A 20497-nucleotide genomic window follows, 5' to 3' on the forward strand; every position below is an offset into this window, starting at 1 on the left:
GTATATCGATTTTAGATACAGATATTGATAGTTTTACTTGGTGGCCTCAACCGGGAGATATTTAGAAAAAATTTGAAGAAGCAAACTGCTTTTACTAACTCTTATCTGCTAAAATATATTTGTAAAGATATGGAGAGAAAAAAGCCAGGGTGCCTACGGCAAAAAGTGTAGCCGTTTTGAAACGATTATACTTTGTTGCACGTTACGACGATTATCTTTTACGATATGTACCATAGAATTATTAAAAAAGGGTTATAGTTTCGAAGTCGTGCTGGTATCCTAGACTTGGTGACATATTTCAATAAATAAGGATAACATTCGTTCTTGAAAAAGAAACAACTATATGACGTTGCAAACGCATAGGATTTGATTGGCCCACTATAAATGGTGAGTCTAATGCTGACATGCCCTTAACAAATCAAATTCGAGATAAGGAATTTTTGCTTTTGTTTCACTGTTAAAGAAAATAGTATGCAAGCAACAATATTTATTATTCCTTCAACCGTTTCTTTAAATGCGACTAGAAAGATGTATATTTGTTACGATTTTTATATAGCATTTTTATTAATTCTTATTATCTGTTAATTGGTTATCCAATGATTTTTGTTTTCCTCATTTCACACGATTTAAGAAAGCAAGCAAAAAGAAAGCTGTGCAACTGTGTTTTAAGAGTTGGCAATGTTGATATACATTTGAGCTGCGAACTTAGCTTCCATTTCGCATGCATTTAAATGCGAACACACTTTCTCGTTTTTTCTTAACTTGCAGCAGAGTATAGTTATTGACTATTTGTGATAATACTAATTTTATAAAAGGCCAATCGAAGTTTTCAATTATCCAATAACAATCCGAAAACTCTAGGGAACAAATTTTTTGTTGCATTTATGCAAGTACTTAATCTTTTCTCATTCAGATGTTCTAATATTCATTTCTAATATTTAATTAGTTTTGTTCGGAAAGCTACAGATTTTTTCAAAATATTTTTATTATTTTTTTTTGTCTAAATGTGCAAGTTTATAAAAAACGTTTTGGTTTATATACATACATATTTTTTTATAATTTTATAACATAACCGTCGTTGAACAGCCGACCCAATTTTGGGTTTACGGCAACTAATGTAACTCCGTAGACTGGTAATTTTGAACCCAATCAAGAAGACAAGGGAACTCCTGGATCAAGTATTGAGATTATCAAGTAATGGGAACGCCTGGATCATGTGTTGGGATTATCAAGCATTGGGAACTCTAGGATCAAGTCATAATTAAGAAGTGCTCCACAGCGACGCAGATAGGCTCAATTGATGTGATTTATTTAATTTTATAACCGTCGTTTAACAGCCGACCCAATACTGAGTTGACGACTATCAATATTCGATTTCGTAGCCTGGTAATTTTGAACGCAACCGAGAAGACAAGGACCAAACATCCTGGATTAAACATCGGTACAAACTGCCCTTCGTGGAGGACTTTTTGATGGAACGGTAAGCCTCCCACGGTTAGCCTGACTGCAAAAGGACTCTAACCCATGATCCGTCTTCGATCGCGGATAATTTATGTCTTCACTGTGGTCAGTGCTAGTCGGATGCGAAATTCATATCGACCAGCATCGTTGGATTCAAACCCGGTTCACCTCATTGGAAGGCGAGCGTTCTATCCCCTGAGCCACCATGACTCATACATAAATATACACTTGTCGGCTCCTTTGAAATAGCCCTTAAGGCAAAAAAAAAACATATGACCATAACGCATCGCATCGTAAACTGAAATGCATTATCACCTTCTTCCTGCCACTCCCTACGTAGCAGAAAAGTGAGGGCATTCAGTATTCAATTGAGTGAATTTTTAAAAATTCTGGTTCTAAACATATTAAAATGCAAAAGATTTTAGCTTGAAGAGAGAAACGATTGCTGATTTGAAATCAGTGATGCAAAAATGTCTAAGATGCGTTCAAAAATCTCATACAACAGGAATTATAAAAAAAATCTGTTCATCAATGTAATTTGCAGTTACAGTAATGTACAGTATTACAGTATAATTTAAATAAAAAATGTCAGATGCAAAGAAATCGATAATAAAATATTTTATGATATCTAATTTTTGCTATAAATTTAAGTGAACCTATATTTTAGAAACTATTGTTCTAGAATTTATACTGAATTTTATCGATACTCAAATTTTTATTTGTCTATCTACAGGTATAAAGAAATTAACTTTACCCATCCATATGATGAAAATGGAACAATACAAAGAAGTGAGGAAATTGTGTCTTGTGATGCTTGGGAATATGATACATCATTTTACACGAACACAGTTCTTAACCAAGTAAGAATATATTGTTTCTATTGAAGTTTATAAAAGCTATTTTGAAAGTGTAATAAGCCTTTGCTCTTTCATGACCGTCATTGTTAGTTATAAAATAGTCCAAACTCAAAATTATAAATTTTTCATTACTAATCAGTAACTTTATCATTTATTAAGTTCAAAATATAAAAAAGTAAACAAAAAAATGAATTCAAGTGTGAGTAACCATTTAATCAACAGTTGAATGTATTTTAAGTACAAGGATTTACACTAGTTTTCTTACATGAAGACTTGATAAAAAACTACGAAGTATACAAATGAATGTGAATTTCTAAGAATCTAAAAGACGGAAGAAGAAAAAAGTGAGCACAAATTCTTTTTTATTTTATTTAGTTTAAAAATAAACTTTTTTTTATTTTGTTTCTTTATAAATTCAGTATTTTTTACTGTTTAATAATCATAAAATTAAACCCATACGTGAAAGACGTCATTGTTTAATTAAAAATTATTTTATTGTAAAGTAAATGGTGCTAGGGATATGATAATTTTTTTTTTACATTTACAATTGTTATGCACATCACACCCATCATAATTATTTATAGTAAAAAATAACATGGATAATAATAATAATAATAAAAATAACATAAAAAATAACACCCCAATTTGAATTTTAAATTTAAGAAGTTTTCTCATACTGTTATTTGTTTACAACAGCAACAATTGCCTAAGTGCCACAGCCCTTTTTTTTTGTATTTGCAATAAGTAAATAAAATCTAAAGAGCTTGACTAAAACTGGTTGTGAATTACTATTGCTTTGAATCAATTTTTAATTTTAATTTCTGTAAAACTTAGCAAGTATGTTGTGCAAGTTCAGATACAGAAGTTTTCCCAAATCTAAAATTGCAACTAATAGGATTTAACTTTATTCAGGGCTGAAAATCTATTTGCATTAATACAGAGAAAATGAGCTGTGGTGGCTCAGGGGATGGAGCGTTCGGGGTTCAAATCCCAGCGATGGCTTTTCGATACAAATTCTACATCCAGCTCGCACTAATCACTGTGATAACGTAAAATATCCTCAGTGGTAGACAGATTATGGGTTAGAATTCCCTTACCGCCTGACAAACTGTTGGAGGTTTTTGAGGTTTTTCTCTCCATGCAACGCAAACACTGGTTAGTTCCATCAAAAAGTCCTCCACGAAGGCAAACTTTGTCCCCATTCTCGATCCTGGAGTTCTCTGGTCTTCTGGATTGAACTCAAAATTACAAGGCTACGGCGTTGAACATTTGGAGCCGTAAGCTCAAACTTGGGTCGGCTGGTCAACGACGGTGATGAAATAAAATCTACAAATACAGAGAAAAGCATCAACTAGTATGAAAATCATTTCTTTATAAAATGCGTTTTGGAAGATAAAAATATCTATGAATAGTAGACCTGGAAGAAAAAAAGCACTAGCCATTCGACACGTGGCACGCGTGACAAAGAAAAAAAGTCGCATTCGACACGTGGCAAAGAAAAAAAGTGACGACTTAAATTAAATAAACAACCCGTCATTTTCAAATTTTTTTTTTTTATCGTTTAGTGATAAAACTACATCAATGCAGAAAGACTCTGAAAAATAATTTTCATTGCAGAAACATTGTTCACCGTCTACATTAAAAATTTTGATCCTTCAGAATCTATCAATTTGTGACTGAAAGATTCATGTAAAAGGAGAGAAATTTAACAATTCACATATTTCAAAGTTGTAATGTATGCATTAAATGTATATTGCCTCAACGAATATTTTTAAATAAAACTTCTTTAAAGTCAGTATGTTTAACTAAATTTTGTCACATACTAATTTTATTACTTTTATAGACGTAGATTATTTATAATCTGATTTTTTTTAAAAATATAATTTAATTCAAGTAAAAAAATGTTTTTAAAAGCGGCTATTAAATAAATAGGACCTATAGAAATCGGTCACCGACTCATTAGGTTTGAGAAAAAAGTGGCTACTAAGTTATTAGAGTCTACCGGCCACATACTACTAGCTGAAAATTTAAATTCTTTTTACATATTTATGGGAGTGTTTTTAACCGGAGAAAGAATAAATAGTGAGGAATATGACAATTTAGAACAGTGAGAGCTTATTTTTCTTCTTTCGAAAACCAGCTATAAATGAAATGGTTTTATTTACTTTTTACTCTAATGTCAGTTTAAATATATATTGTAATATTTTTTTCCAAAAAATTTTGTTTTGCACACAATAAGAATATATGCTTATGGGTAGTTATACAAAATTAGGTGCTGTTGACTGCTAATTATATCACTAAGCGAGATCGTTCTAATAATTTATATTAAATGTCTGCTTGTACTTTTTTTTAACATAGATTTGTTAAACTTAAAGCTATATGCTTAATTCTCCCTTGGCGATGAATCATATTTAGAATCAAACAAAGAACCATCAGGAACTTTCCATATTTCCAAGTGGATAGGTTAAGTCTGAAAATAATGATTAGAATTGATTGTATACACAGGGCCAGCTCCAACTCCAAGGATTTCATATTATTAGCCAGTAAATTAGCCAATTATCAAAAACATTCTTCAATTTTCGAAAGTCTTCTCCAAATGCTAATCTTAACAATTTTTTAATGATTAATTTTTCCCTTTGGAAAACTATTTTAAGGTAGTTTGTTTCAGGGTTATATTATTTATACCCAATTCTATTTGGTTATGCGACGCATCTACCGAAAATTGCTGTAATTGAATAAAAAATACTGATTCGAAAAATTCATTTTTACGTAATTTTGAGGATCGAGCTAAATATAGATTTTTCTTTCTAGTTGAAAAAAATCATTCACCAATATTTTCGTGACAACACATTTTTATTCGTTAAAGCACAATTTTATGCGCCAAATTTACGATTTTATCGCATTTGGCGAGGTGGCGAATTCTTAGATTCATACCGATTAATGAAAATTTAGATTCATACCGATTAATAAAAAAATCAAAATTAGTAATTAAGTTGAACATTATAGTTTAAATTGAATTATATTATTGTATAAAAAAGCAGATGTTTTATGAGTGAATGAAAAAAAATAGCTTCAGCATTTTTTCGAAGTTTAAAAAAAAATCTTTTTGAAAATTTTTTAGTGACGCATGCAATTAATATTTTAGCAGAGAAAATTCATTAAGACTGTTATTTTACTGTTCGAAATGAAGAAAAAGTGCATCTTTCAGAAAATGAAATACAGTTATCAATTCTTTTTGTCATTTTTTATTTGTATCAGTCCGCGTCTTCGTGCGTTGTTTTTATTATGAATTAAAATAATCGTTGATTATTTTGCTACAACATTTAGTTATGTGTAAATTTATGCTTCTTCTGTATGTAATATTTGGTAATTATTTCGAAACCAGAGTCTTATGAGCAAGGAAAATCACAAATAAATAAAATCGATGAAAGAAGCATTTGAATGAAGTGCGAATAAGTTCTGTCACTGATAAAATCATTTCGCTAATTGCATTTCTTCACCTTCAGTTGTTAAATAAATGAAAGCGTATTTATAAACAAAACCAAATAATCTAGTAAAATATAGATAGTTTTTTTTTCTGTTTTTCGTGTCCTTAACTTCAATTTATGACGTCGCAAAAATTTAACGTTTCAAATAAAACGTCAAGGGTGTAAGTCATGTTTTTCTCAATGATATTATTTATGTAACATCTGGAGCTGTTACGTTTATTCCTTTTAACGGACTGTCCACAAATGACGTCACACATTTTTCAAAACATTTTTGACGTCAAAGTATATGCCATGTTTTTCTTAATGGTCATACTTAAGTAACAGCAAGAGCATTGTTTCGTTTATTCTTTTTTAAAAAAAACTGTCCATAAATGATGTCATGCTTTTCGTTCTAAAAACATTTTCGACGTCAACTGTATGTCCTTTTTTTCAATGATATTAATTATGTAACACCAAGAGTTATGTTACGCTAATTCCGTTTGATGGACTATCCACAAATCATGTCGCACATTTTTTATGCGCATTTCACGTCTAAGATATATGCCGTGTTTTTTCTAATGTTCTCAATTATGTAACAGCTAGAGCATTGTTACATTTAATCATTTTAAAGAACTGTTCATAAATAACGTCAATTTATTTCAAAAAACATTTTCAACATCAACTGTATAAGTCATGCTTTTTTTTTCAATAGTATTAATTATGTAACACCAAGAACTATGTTACGCTTATTCCTTTTGATGGACTATCCACAAATGACGTCACACATTTTTTAAATACATATTTGACTTCAAAGGTATATGCTGTTACATATAGTCTGAATTATATAACAGCAAGAGCACTGAATTATGTTTATTGCTTTCAAAGAACTGTGTTTTAATGTAATCTGAGAGTGCAGTAATAAAATATTTCATTTTTTGATTTTATTTTGACCGGAATGTGTGATGCCTTACCTCTTGTTACTTACTTCCTCCCTTTTGTTACGAACTGTCAGCATTTCATGCCTTTGAACACATCATAATTTGTAAATGGCCCCCTGATAGCTACGAATCTGTAAGAGACGTTAATTGCGTATGGTTAAAAATAATAAAGTTTTAATCTTCAAGCAGCATTTAAGCTTTCTTTCTATATTTTATATCTATTATTATAAATTTATAGAACGCATATTCCTGTCTTGAAATGGAATTATTTTTTCAATTGTTTTTTTTTTAAAGTTCTCATTTTAAGTTCTTTACTATATTTGTTATGATGCACTTCGATTATTATGCCTTCAAGATATTGATTCAAGATATTGAAATTATATTTAATGATAAATGTATCGTTCAACTTAAACGTTTTGTTCTACTACTTATGATGAAAATATCTTATATGTGAAATTTTTGACTTCACGTATAAAGATAAATTAAATATATCATTTGGCAGTTTTGATTAAATGCTTAACTAAATATTATTATTTAATGTATTATTGAAAATGTAAAAAAAGCTACTCCGTAAAAAGTAAAATTATACTTTGGTATTTTTTGATTATTAAGAACAGTATAGTAATTATAATTTTTTTTTTAGATTTTTGGAATTATATTTGTACTAAAATATAAAATTTAAAAAAAAGTAGTTTGAATTTTTTTTCCATTTATATTCAAAAATTTGTCAATAGTTGAGTTTGTAAATTAAAGAAATTTCAATGATGAATAACTGTTCTTGGTAGATTTAAATAACTGCAAATAAGTGTAAGTTTGAAAAAGTATTGCTTGGAAACAAGCCGTGCTTGGAAAATTTGACCTTTAACGCACAAAAAAACACCGGAGTTTCATGCTATATCTTATAACTATAAGTTATTAAAATTGCTAAATATAATATTTATCACTTATTTTACCCTTAATTGATGCAAAATAATGAAAAAAGTATGAAAAATATGTTTAATGAAAATTCTGCGTCAAATAGATAAGAAACTAAAAATTTTTTTATAGTCTTCAACGCCCATTGGGGGTCAATACCATCCAAGTGGGGAACATAGGATTTAAAGGTTAAGTACGAAACACAAAGCATTTGAGTAATTTTAAAAGTTTTTTTTTTTTTACTTTTTGTATTTGAGTCCATATATCAAAAGTTTTCTATGAAACTTTATTAAGAAAATTTTATACCTCCTCAGCATCCAATCTCAAGAATTTTCAAGTTCAGATTTTATATTTCGGTAAATATCTGTTATTAATTTTTATAAACTTCATTATCTAATTCTTGATGAAAACATTTTTCAAATAATTTTTTATCTCTATCAAACCGTCCAGTTTTAGGAACAGATATTTGCTTGTATATTTAGTATCCAGATAATGTTCTTAAAGCTCGTTATGGTTTGTGTAATGAAGATAAAAATAAATCATGTATATGTAATTGGATAAAAAAAGAAACATCAAACAATGTTCAATGACCGAATGATCACCTCTAAGTAAACTGTTACTTAATAAGGATTAGATAAAATTAATGGATATATTTTGCAATTTTTTATTCATTTCTTCCCCTGAACTTTTCAATCTTTGAATGAAAATAGACATCATCAAAAATCTATATTTATTCTGAAATTATGTGCTTGAAATATAGTTTTAAAATCTCTAACATCAAAGGTTATTAATCTACACTTAATTAACGTTAAAACGTTGCACTTAAATAACGTTAAATGTTAATGTCTTAGTCATTATTGTTGACTACTAAAGGGTTGTTGAACTTGTACCAAAACTTAGAATTAGCACTATCTTCAAACCAGCCGCCGGATGTAAAAAACAGACAAACAAAGAAAAAATTTAAAATTTTTATTTGTCGCATTGTTATTTATATTATAATATTTGGATGTTTTAATAATATATAATATATTGGTCCGTTTTCTTTTTACTTTTTGGCCAGTTTGAATTTTTATCAATCATATTAATATTTTAATTTTAAAGTTCGAATACTTTTTTAAAGGATTTTAGAATATATATTTTATTAGTCCCTTTTTTTTCTCCATATTACTTTTAGTTTTCTTCAAAACAAAATTTTCTTATTACTAGCGTAGAATCATTTTAAAGTTATTGTCTTTGTAGTAACTTTCATTAATTTCGGGATCATTATTTATTTTTGAATTATGAATGCAATCAAAATAGATTGCAATTGGTTCATGGGCCCTTTTTTTTTAAGTGATGTATCAGGACAAATTAAATGGGAGATCACAGGAGAAGAACAGTTTATGTCCATAAAATCCTGATTCGTAGAAAAATTGGTATAGCGCAAGGAAAGAAATAATTTTTTTTTTTTTTTACAGTACTATTCATTTTTGCCATGTAGTTAATCGTGGGGCCAACCAATTTTCACGTTATGATATCTCAAAACTTAAGTAATCCTCCAAATTGTAACAAGCCGCTATCTAATCCTCCTTTTTGTGAGAAATGGACATAAGCCGATCTGCTAAGGCCCTCCGACAGCAGTCAGTTCATGACAAAGTTGGGATCATGGAGTTTAAAACTCCACAATTTCAAAAACAACGGAATAATGACAACAATGTAGCTATCATTGCACACTAGCTGATACCTTAACCACTGAGCAATCTCGGCTCATTTTCAAAATATTTAAGTTTTTCTGTTATTGATCTGACAACAAAAAAAAATCGTTACTTTTTGTTCTGTATTTAAATTTTGACTTTACCTTGTTTACTTCCAAGTCTTGTAACTGGCTGATGGGACGGATGGAATCAATTTCAACTAGAACGTCAAAAAATCGATAAAGTAATTAATGCTATAACTCCGGGTACAATGTGACTGGCCTGTAAGTTTTATCTTACTATAAATCTACTGTTTTTATGCATTTTATAACCAGCGTTGAGCAGTCCACCCAATTCTGAAGTTGCGACTTCCAACGTTCAACTCAGTATTCTTGTAATTTTGTACCCAATTCACAAGACAAGGTAACTCCTGAATCAAGCAATGGGACAAACTAACCTTTGGGGAGGACGCTTTGCTGCTGAACCACCACGACTTTAAATCTGCTGTTATATTTTATTCTATTTAAACAGCCGAACTAATTCTGAGTTTACAACTATCAATGTTAAAATCTGTAGCTTTATAATTTTGATCTGCCGGCCTGGTGGCCGAGCGGTTAGCGTGCCTGACTGCGAAGCCATAGGCTGCGGGTTCGAATCCGGCGCTGGGCATGGATGTTTCTCTCTCTCTTTGTACTGTCCTCTGTTGTGTGTGTGTATGATGTGTGAATGTGGCCCACCCTATAAACGGGTTTGTGGCAGTGTGGCGTGGGCAATGTTGCTCGCCTCCGTGACTTTGGCTCACAGGTGCCCACTGGGTAACGTGAAATGAGCAACAATTCTGGCATAGTATAGGCAAAAATTTCAAATTCAGTGCCTGCCATTGGAAGAAAAAATAATTTTGATCTCAACTAAGAAGACAACTCTATTATCAATATAGCTTTCATAGAGCAAGAAATATTTCTTTAATTTTGAGATTATTCCCTCGGTGACAGTGACCTTTTAGATATCAATAATAATCAACGAAAACTCAAGTTTTATATCTCAAGTCTTTGAGCTGACAAATATCTAATTATTAGTGGTCAAATATAGGAACGGAAATGTCGAAGAGAATTATTTTTTTTTTCTTCTCTTATTAATATTTCGTTGACTGGCGTCATTTTTGACCTCCATTTGTTCATTAATTAATATCAGAATCTATTTAAAGATGTGAAAACTTATGATAGAATATTCTTTTCCAAAAACAAGCATAATTAATTTTCATAAGAAGTCATTTCTGAATATGTAACCAGTTCCTTCCATGCAACTGTCGCAAATCGTAATCTTTGAATATAGAATATGAATAATAAACAAATACGGAGAATGATACATGCTAATAAACAAATATGCTAATAAACAAATTAGGAGTTATAACCACAACTAAAATTAATAATGACTCTATTTTTATCATTCGAAACGGAATCGTATCAGTTTAATAAAACCAACCTTTATATTATAGATTAATTATAAGATGTATTATAGATTACATTATTAGAAGCAACGTAAATAAAATTAAACATTACCTAACGTGTGTTTGCTCATGGGCACGATTTTTCAAAGATTGATATGTTTTATGGAATTTTGTTTCTTAACCCTTTAATGGGCCCTTTATTTCTAGTAAAGGTAAATTAAAGTATTTTTGGAATTAAAATTGCTTTAAGAACAGTAATTGATATAAAAAAGAAACTCATTTAGTTTATAAAAATGCCATTTTTTTGGTGGTAAATATATTTAACATGACCTATTATGAACTTACTAACTTTTATTTTTCTTTATTTATAAAATAAATTCCTTAAATGCTACAAACTTCAAAAGTAATTATGCATTTTATAACTTTTATACGTTTTTTAAAAGTGACAAATGGTTACCAATTTTATTCAAACTCACTTCAAGAAAGCTGAAGTTATTGAAAAATGGAAACCTAAATTAAGAGTGGTAAAACGTGGTGGTAAGTATACTTACCACGGCCTTCAAAAGGGTTAATGGGATACCTGCAAGTGACTTAGTGTGGGTATCTCGATATTGATTGGTTGTTGAAACGTGGCATTTGATAACGTTAGCAACTGTTTTTTCCATTCTAATTCGAGTAAGCCAAGCCCGTCAAGTATCAATTTTCCTAAATGATACATTTTATATTCTTACACAAAGATTATTTCACTAAGATTTCAATTCTTTCACTATATACATTTCTTACTTAACACAAAGACAAGCACGAAGCCATGTAGAACATAAACAAACTAATTATGCATCGAAGTTGCTAGATATACAAAACAACAATATATCACGGTTACAGTAAAATACACAAATAAATAATAAATCTAAGCTTAGTAAAAGACGCATGGGAGAAAGAATTATATATTTTAATAAATTCGATATGTGATACGAAGCTGTATCAAATTAACTTCACGTTAATTAATATTCTAACTCACCTAACTCACGTGGAGAAACTTAGCTCAACTTTAAATCGCCAATTTACTTGTAAGCGATAAGCTGACGCTGACGTTAGATGACATGTGTGAGTATCCTTAGTCTTCTTCTTGAAGGGCAAGTACCCAATTCTTCTCGTTAAACTCAACAAATTATTAAAAGTTTTTCTGCTTGTGCTCGGTAAATGATCGATATCTAGTTAATGAAAATGATGTAACAAAAATAAAAGATAGAAAAATCGATACATTGTTTCTAAGTCATTAAACATTGAATTCAACTTATACGCTAAAATGGTCCCGCAGTGAACTGATCGTTAAGACACGGTTCCCAGCAGATCACCGAGGTCAAGCATCACTGGCTGCAGTCAGTGTGCGGGTGGGTGACCACTTGGATCAGTCTGCGTAGGGACCGAGGGTGTGCGGTATTGGTCCTAGTTAAACTGTGCAATCGTAAAGTGCTCGACTTCGCGTGCAGGTCGTTGGGCTACCGAAGCAGGGGTGCCATCCCCTCCACGGAGGATCAAAATTGTGATGGCTTGTCTTCGGATCATCCTCAGGGATGTTTCCCAGACCGTCGCCAATAGTCCATTGTGCAGCTCTAGTGCGACGTAAAGTAACTACAACAACAATACGTTAAAATGATGAATAGAGTCTCACAAATACAGCCTCAATTTACAGCGTAACACAACCTTCAAAAATTTATACTTCGCCAAAGATAAAATGAAAATTTTAAAATGTATCTTACAAAACTTGTGAATATGAATCTAGTGCTTATAATCCATTTGTGCCAGCCTATTTATAAAATGACTTTTTTCTTGCCTCAAAAAGTAAAAACGTGATAGCGAAAGTGTTTCATCATTAGGATTTATTTTTCGGAAACAAGATATCTTTGTCCACCAAAAATATCATAAACTTTTTATTTTAATTACTTGTTAAACCGTAATTTTCGAATATTAAATCCTAATTTATAAACCTTAATTTTGAATTACTTATTAAACCTTAATTTTATTCAAGTTGGCATCTCTGTTGTTGTGGTAAACAAGTGTTTGTGATTCTCTATAACACACCTGTGAACTACGTATTATGTTCTTCAGAAAAGCTTTTATCTAGTGACGGAAAAATAAAATTTGAATTGACTCCGAAAACAGTCTTTTCATTTATTCTTAGGCTATTATTCATAACATACAATCAGTAATAAATCTTCCATATGTATGTTTAAATTATTTAATTGCAATGATAGTTATAAACATTTAACATCAAATTTTTTAAAAACAAGAATCAAGTTTGAATGCATTATGTAAATGTGGCTACCAGATTAATTGTAAAAACAAAATTCTTCCGGAAAATTCGAAAGATTAAGAAGATGTATATAAGCGAGAAAAGGGTAAAAATATTTATATTTATTGTTTAATTAGTAAATGATTAACTTGTTTATTTTTAGTGGGATCTTGTTTGTGACCAGGAGTGGCTGGTTTCCATGTCTAAATCTGTTTTTATGGCTGGAAATATTTTGTCGAATTTTGCATTTGGACATATTTCTGATCAGTAAGTATTTTTAAAACTATGCTAACAAATGTTTGTATAAAACTGTACTAATAAAAGTTCTTTGCACTCAATTAGTCACCCTAAGCAACCCTGGAATAAAGATGTCCTCTCTTCTCATGTATCAAACTTCATCTATAATTTTTTTTCTTTTTATAAAATTCATTTTCTTTTTATGTTATGGACATATTGAATTGGCTAAGGCCATGTTTAGCTCACTAGCCCTTGATTCCCACATTGTAACTGGATCATTCCATTTATTTCAAAGGTGGGGAAAGTAGAATTTACTGCGCATGCGTCGGAATTTACTTTCATACGTAGTATTTTCAATAATATGTATGGCAAGTATTGTTTGACTTAAAATAGGGGTGTGGTATTTTTCGTAGTATTTTTTTAAAGTGTTGTACTTAGCTTTTTTTTTTAAATCAATTTTTATATCTGTTACCGACAAAGTATGATATCCGGCATTATTTATAATGCCTAAAACTAGCCGGCAAAGTATGAAATGATTTATATTTCACACATTGCCTAGGCATTATATATAATGTCAGATGTTATTTAGGCAAAGTATGAAATAAACGTCCTGATGAGGTTATTATGTGAATGATGTGCATGTTACTGTGAATGACCGAAAACGGTGGTTGTTGACTTTCACAGGTGAATGTTGACAATCACATAGTCGCTTTGGTGAATGTTCGAAATATTTATTACATCCGATTTGATATTAATTTATTCGTGGATATAATTACATTCACTCGATATTTTAATACTTACTGACGATAGATTAGAAGAAACATCAGTGTAGGGTATACCGGGCAGTGGCCCTTGACCTTAAAAAAAACATCAGTGTAGGGTATACCGGGCAGTGGCCCTTGACCTTAAAAAAACATCACTGTAGGGTATACCGGGCAAATGTATACCGGGCAGTGGCCCTTGACCTTAAAAAAACATCAGTGTCGGGTATACCGGGCAAATGTATACCGGGCAGGGCAATTCTATACTATGATTAATCTTTCTAGATTTTACTTATATTTTCTTACCTCAACTTCATGAAAATACATAAAGAGATATAAAAAATATTTCAGACACTATATGAAATCAGTTACGATTTTTAAAAAAAATGTAATCAGAGTGCAAAAAATATTATCTTTAAAAACATCCGATTAATTTAAAACTTATTAGAAATGTATAAGTTAATGTATATATAAATCCAAATTGGTAAATGGCGCCATAGTTTTAATTTTAAAAATCTGCTTGCAGAAAGAATAGGAGCTTATGTGTCTTCAAAGATAATATTGCAATCGGATTCACTGTATAGTTCCTGCGCCGAAATGATGCGCAGTAAATTCTACTTTCCCCACCTTTGAAATAAATGGAATGATCTAGTCTCATTCAGATCCACTGTGGGAATCAAGGACTACTGTTTAGCTTAGGTTTACGAATGAAATGAAGTGAAAAACGATAGTCATGAATAAGTTGAGAGTGCTATTTTACTTGTTTAGAAATAATAGACAACATTTGCTTTCCAAACAATACTTTATTTTATTTTATAACCGTCGTTGAACAGCAGACCCAATTTTTGAGTTTTCGACTACTAATGTTCAATTACATAGCCTTGTAATTTAAAACCCAATCCAGATGACAAGGGAACTCATAGATCAAGTATTGGGAGAAATTTGCCTTCGCGGAGGACTGTTTAAAGGAATCAACCCGAATTTACCTTACATTGCGTCATCTCTTTTCTAAATACTACATAAAAATCAATTAAAGAAATTCATGAAACTACCACTAAACTTTAAAATAAATTAATTAAGAATATTTTTGTAATCTGTTTTTACCTAGTAATAATATGATAATCTAACTATCGTAAAAGTAAAGTATATACTGTTATTTGATATTTAGTTAATAGTGTAGATATGCCAATATAATTATTAAAACGGTAAATAACTATATTTGACTATTTTTGCTTGATTTTTACAAGGTATAGCAATGCATACGTACTACCAAGCGGTGAATTATATAAGCCTACGAATTATTTAGAAATAGTGGTGGATAAAAATCAACTAAATTGAATTTATTAAACCAAGAATCACAACTGATAAACTACCACTTTAAAATATATATTTGCTGTCCGGAGCAAGTTGACATCTCTGATAGTGGTTAAGCTAGAGATTAATATACAAAGGTTGAGGTAATCGGGAAATTGAACTGCCAGACCAAAGTTTCGAACATTTCAGTTTTGTGAGATTTTTTTTCAATTAAATGTGGACTTTCATTTTAGAAATTTGAAACAGGGTGTGGAGATCAAGTGTATTGTACTCACGTCGAACGCGAAACAAATGATCCCATTAAAAATTCTACGAGAAACTTACAACCAAGATTTCCTTAACAGCTATAACTGTTTTGTTTTACCCGAAATCATAACTGCCAACAATCGGGGGTCCTGGGGTCGCGCACCGAAAATGATTGGGCTAGCAAACAATGAGGTAGAATAAGAAAACGAGCATCTTTGCTCAGTAAAAAATAAATATAAGCGAAAAGAACGTAGCAGACCTGCTCTATAATATTTGGATATTATAGAGCAGCAGACCTGCTCTATAATATCCAAATGAAGTGATGAGCGGTGAAATAATGCGCGGATGAGATGATCAGTGGATAAAATTGTGAGGTAACGCCCACTTCGAAGGCTTAATCTTACATTTTGTAGCTGCATATGAATAGGATGTTAACAAATTTTGTAGTTATTATGGGAAGCATCACAGCATTAGTGGGAGCAAACGGTTTAAGGATAGATATCTATGGAGAAATTTTATGTTGGAAGATTTGATTAAAATTGGCCACGGTACAGTTACCTGCTTTGTCAAAGAAACCGGCTTCTAAATTGTAGATAAATTCTGCTTGAGGGGGGATTTTTGAGGTCTCTGTGTTGGATTGGAGTTTCTGATGTACAATCGATTTTGCACAGTACTTTGTTTTTACAAATGTGGATTTTTAAAAAAAAAAATGCTGTGGAATTGTAGACCGAGCTGGTGAGGACGACTGTAGTGTCTGGTTTACAGAGGTTTTTTTTAGTGAGGCTCATTTGGTGCTTATAAATTAGTGGCTGGACTTGTAGAATACCCATTTGAGCTAATATTTGAGACTTTTATGCATTTTTTGAAATTTTCGATGTAAGACACTAGTCTTCCATTCCATGGAGTAAGTCTCGGAGGTTTTGGAGTGCAATATTTGAGTTTCTAAATTTAATTATATTTCCTGTGTTATTGGCATAACATGATGTGCAGCTACTGCGGTCCCGTATATTGATAGGAAAGTCGTAGAAACTGATGATGTAAAGTATTGGTCCCAGGATACTAAAAGTTTTCAAGATGAAGTAAATAGAGATGAATAGTTTATAATTATGTATACAATGGTATTATATATGTTACGATAAAAGTTCGAAGTATGGTAAATCCTTTATTTTACTTAAGAATTACCAGAGTGGCGTGAATAAAGCACGAAGCATGTTTTAATATGATTCCATAGACTATTACGAAGCCTTTCCGGTAAAACCTGGGACTTACCAATGACTGACGGTAGAAGCTTGAATCAAGAGATTACTTATGATAGATTTTTAGATTCGTAGTTATATTGGGCAGTTATTTTACGATTTGCTTGGCTAAATGGATATTTTCTATTTAGCCAAGTACTTTTATGCTAAGTATAATTCGTCTGTTTACCTAATATTCCATTTGGCTAATTAGAAAACGTGACAAAAATTTCTCATTTAGCTTGAATTTGCTAAGGCTTATAAAATTAGTTTAGTATGCTTATTGTAATCCGCTAAAAATAAATCACGCTAGTTGAACAATAAATAATTGAATCTCTAATCAGACCAAAGATAAGTGGGGCTCATTTGCATAAGCATAAAACCTGTCAGGTTGATTAGAAATTTATTGAAGTTAAACTTCTTATGCGACTTCCAACAAGATTGCGTTAAACGTTTAACGCTACATTTTTATTGGCCGGGAAATCACGTGGTAGGATCTAGTTTTCCCTCATTCATTTCCATATTGCTTTGGTTCTCATTAGCATAAAAATAATAAAAGTAAGTCATAAAAGTATTGTTTTTCTATAAATATTTTTTTAGTTTGTTTTGTTACACATTTAATTTAATAGGGTAGTATTTTTTATTTTCAAACTTAGTGGATAACAATTGTAAAAAATGAGTGAAAACAATCCCACGGACAATGCGCCGGATTTAAGGTTATGTCAAGGTACGTCTCTTGTGAATATCAATTGATTGTTAGGTTAAGATTACATTATGACGCATTCACATACATTATTAATACAAATACATTTTCCAAGGCGAGACGATGAGGCAACCACAAGCACTTCCACTGGTCCATGAGGGAAAAATGCACAATATTACAGTAGTTACAGAGCACGGAAGTGAGCGGAGCAGGAAAAAGAGTAGAACTAGTGATCCTTCTACGACTGCTGATTCTTCTACAATTGGGTATAATATAGCCTACGTCACAGGTTGTGTTGTTCCTACTAAATTTAACCCATGAACGGCATTTTCTGCGAGCCTAACTTCAAGCCACAAATAAACAAACGAAGTGTTCGATCGTTTAAATAGCTGCTCACCAGATTTTATTGCATTATAAAGAAAAGTTATTGAAACTAAATACAACTAAATAAACAACAACTAAAACAAATAACAACAACTACTAATAACAATGACTAAATAACAACTAAATTCCATTCGTTTAGCATTGCGTCATATGTTGCTCCTACTAAATCGAAGTAGTGTTTTTTTCATATTATACCCAATTAACGTCGCAGGTTGCGAAGTTTAACTTCTTCTGCGCGGAGGGACTTCACGCACTATTTTTTTTCTTAAGAGCCTTGTGCATTGAAAAATGAAGTCGGTAGTTTGTAAAAAGTTGGATTTTTTCAATTATCTTAAAACTTTAATATATAACGGGAGATATGAAAAGTGATTAAGCTAACTTCTTATTAAATATTTAAAGAAATGAACTTATGTTTTTCAATTTAAAAAAAAATTGGAGATTTATATTTTGTGTCATTAAATTAAGAGCCGGAATAGTCTGGTTATTAGGACGTAGGCTCTTGTTCGTAAGAGCGTAAGTTCGAATTCTGCCCGCCGAAGAATCCCCGCGTATTAAATGGCGTCTGGTGCATGCTAAATCAGTCGGGGACACGAAACCCTCCATGTTGCAATAACTAATCAATACCTCTGGAAGTGTCGAATTGCCGATTGATCTTTCTCCGGTTCAGGTAAAACTACGATCTGTGCATGTACGAGTGAATGGAGTATCAATGTGTTCTCCATGTAAAATGGGCTTTCACGTGAGTGACTGAAGTCATATTCTTGGCAATAGATGGCGCCAATGAAAAACAAGAAACGCACCCGCTGCCTTAAAAATTTGTTTGGATTCCCATGGCAGGCTTACTGATATTAGAAAGTAGCATTAGTAAGTACAACAACATCATTAAATTAAATTTTATTCATTCTAGATTAGGTAGAAGACCTGCTATTACTACATGTGCTTTCATTGCATTTACCTCAGCCATCATTCAGGCATTCTCAACTTCCTTCATCATGTTTATAGTTACTCGATTTTTCTTGGCTCTCGGTATATCTGGTGTATACAACATTTCATTTGTTTTGTGTAAGTAATATTTAGTCATGCTAATAAATTTTTGATTTACATTTAAGTGGTAGCAAATTTCATACAATGCATAAAATGCAGTTCCTTGTTCTATTTCCACTTTCACTTACGATTTTTATAACTGAAGATATAAATATTTGTTAATAAAAAAGATTTGTTCATTATCTATTGAAGTGAAGCTAAATTTATTAAATTTCGAATCAGTTTTGGGTGAAGTGAGAGCATAGAATAAAATTAGGTACATTATTTTACCATATTTTCAAATTATATATGTATGTAATGGTAGAATAAAAAATTATGTATGTAATGGTAGAATAAAAAATTATGTATGTAATGGTAGATAATTTTTTTTTAAAAATTTTAATTTATTCTAATATTAATTCAAATCCATCGCTACCATTAGAAAAAATATTTTTTGAAACATTTTTTCTAATGGTAGAGACGAGTCTTCTAATGGACAAACATTTTAACATTAATTTATTATCAGAGTTTTGTTGCATTTACCAAAAAAAATTTCTTGCCTAATTGTAACAAAAATAAATATACAACATAAATGTATTATGATATTGGATTATTTTGAATAGATATACATATATGTTCTGGAAACTTGAAATGATCGCAGAATACTATATATATATATATATATATATATATATATATATATATATATATATATATATATATATATATATATATATATATATATATATATATATATATATATATATATATATATATATATATATATATATATATATATATATATATATATATATATATATATATATATATATATATATATATATATATATATATATATATATATATATATATTATTCTGCGATCATTTCAAGTTTCCAGAACATATATGTATATCTGTTCCAGACACATATATGTTTTATTTTCTGTTTTTACATGTTACTTATTTTTACTTCTTGTGATCTATTTTATTTGTTGTTATTTTTATAAAAAAATTTGTTGAGTACTCCTCACACTATTGTATAAATATATTTTGCTTCGGCTTTATTGATACAATATCAGAAAGCACTCTGTTTTGCGGATATAATCGTGTGGGCTGAAGAAAAGATTATATCTTTTTTTTCCCGGTTTTTTAATTAAATATTCATCCTTTTTTTTTTAAAACTGTTTGTTATTTTTTTACTTATTACTTCCCCCCTTTTTTTTCTTCATATGTCTATTATTTTTCTTTGTTTTATTCTTCATTTTGAACATAACCAACGTACCATGATAGCTTCTAGTTTAATGCGCAAACTCTTTCTACTCGTTCTTGGAGAGCTAAGAGTTGCGAGTTCGATTCTGGTCCTGAAAATCGGGGTTTGCTTGTCCGTAGTCAGATGATAAGCTATTATACTCATCACACTCAGAAAATACAGATTGAATACGATCCGCTAATTATAAGCAAGCATTTATTCTCGATATTTATTACCTGAAATTCTGCAGTCATATCAATCAACTTGAATTTTAAAATATTTCAGTAATAAAT

At 30.6% G+C, this 20497-nt stretch overlaps 1 protein-coding gene across 1 annotated transcript in view; it reads left to right on the plus strand.

Annotated features, from left to right (window-relative positions):
* LOC107439409 (organic cation transporter protein) overlaps positions 1-20497 on the plus strand; it is a 57129-nt gene that overhangs the window by 13132 nt on the left and 23500 nt on the right. Inside the window, exons 4-6 of the mRNA XM_016051997.4 lie at positions 2195-2321; positions 13215-13318; positions 18839-18993. Of these exons, the coding sequence (XP_015907483.3) occupies positions 2195-2321; positions 13215-13318; positions 18839-18993 (386 nt within the window). The remainder of the gene's footprint in view (positions 1-2194; positions 2322-13214; positions 13319-18838; positions 18994-20497) is intronic.

Source organism: Parasteatoda tepidariorum, chromosome 5 (genome assembly GCF_982258835.1).
Source record: "Parasteatoda tepidariorum strain Cologne lab strain chromosome 5, Ptep-v5.0, whole genome shotgun sequence".
Classification (NCBI taxonomy): domain Eukaryota; kingdom Metazoa; phylum Arthropoda; class Arachnida; order Araneae; family Theridiidae; genus Parasteatoda; species Parasteatoda tepidariorum.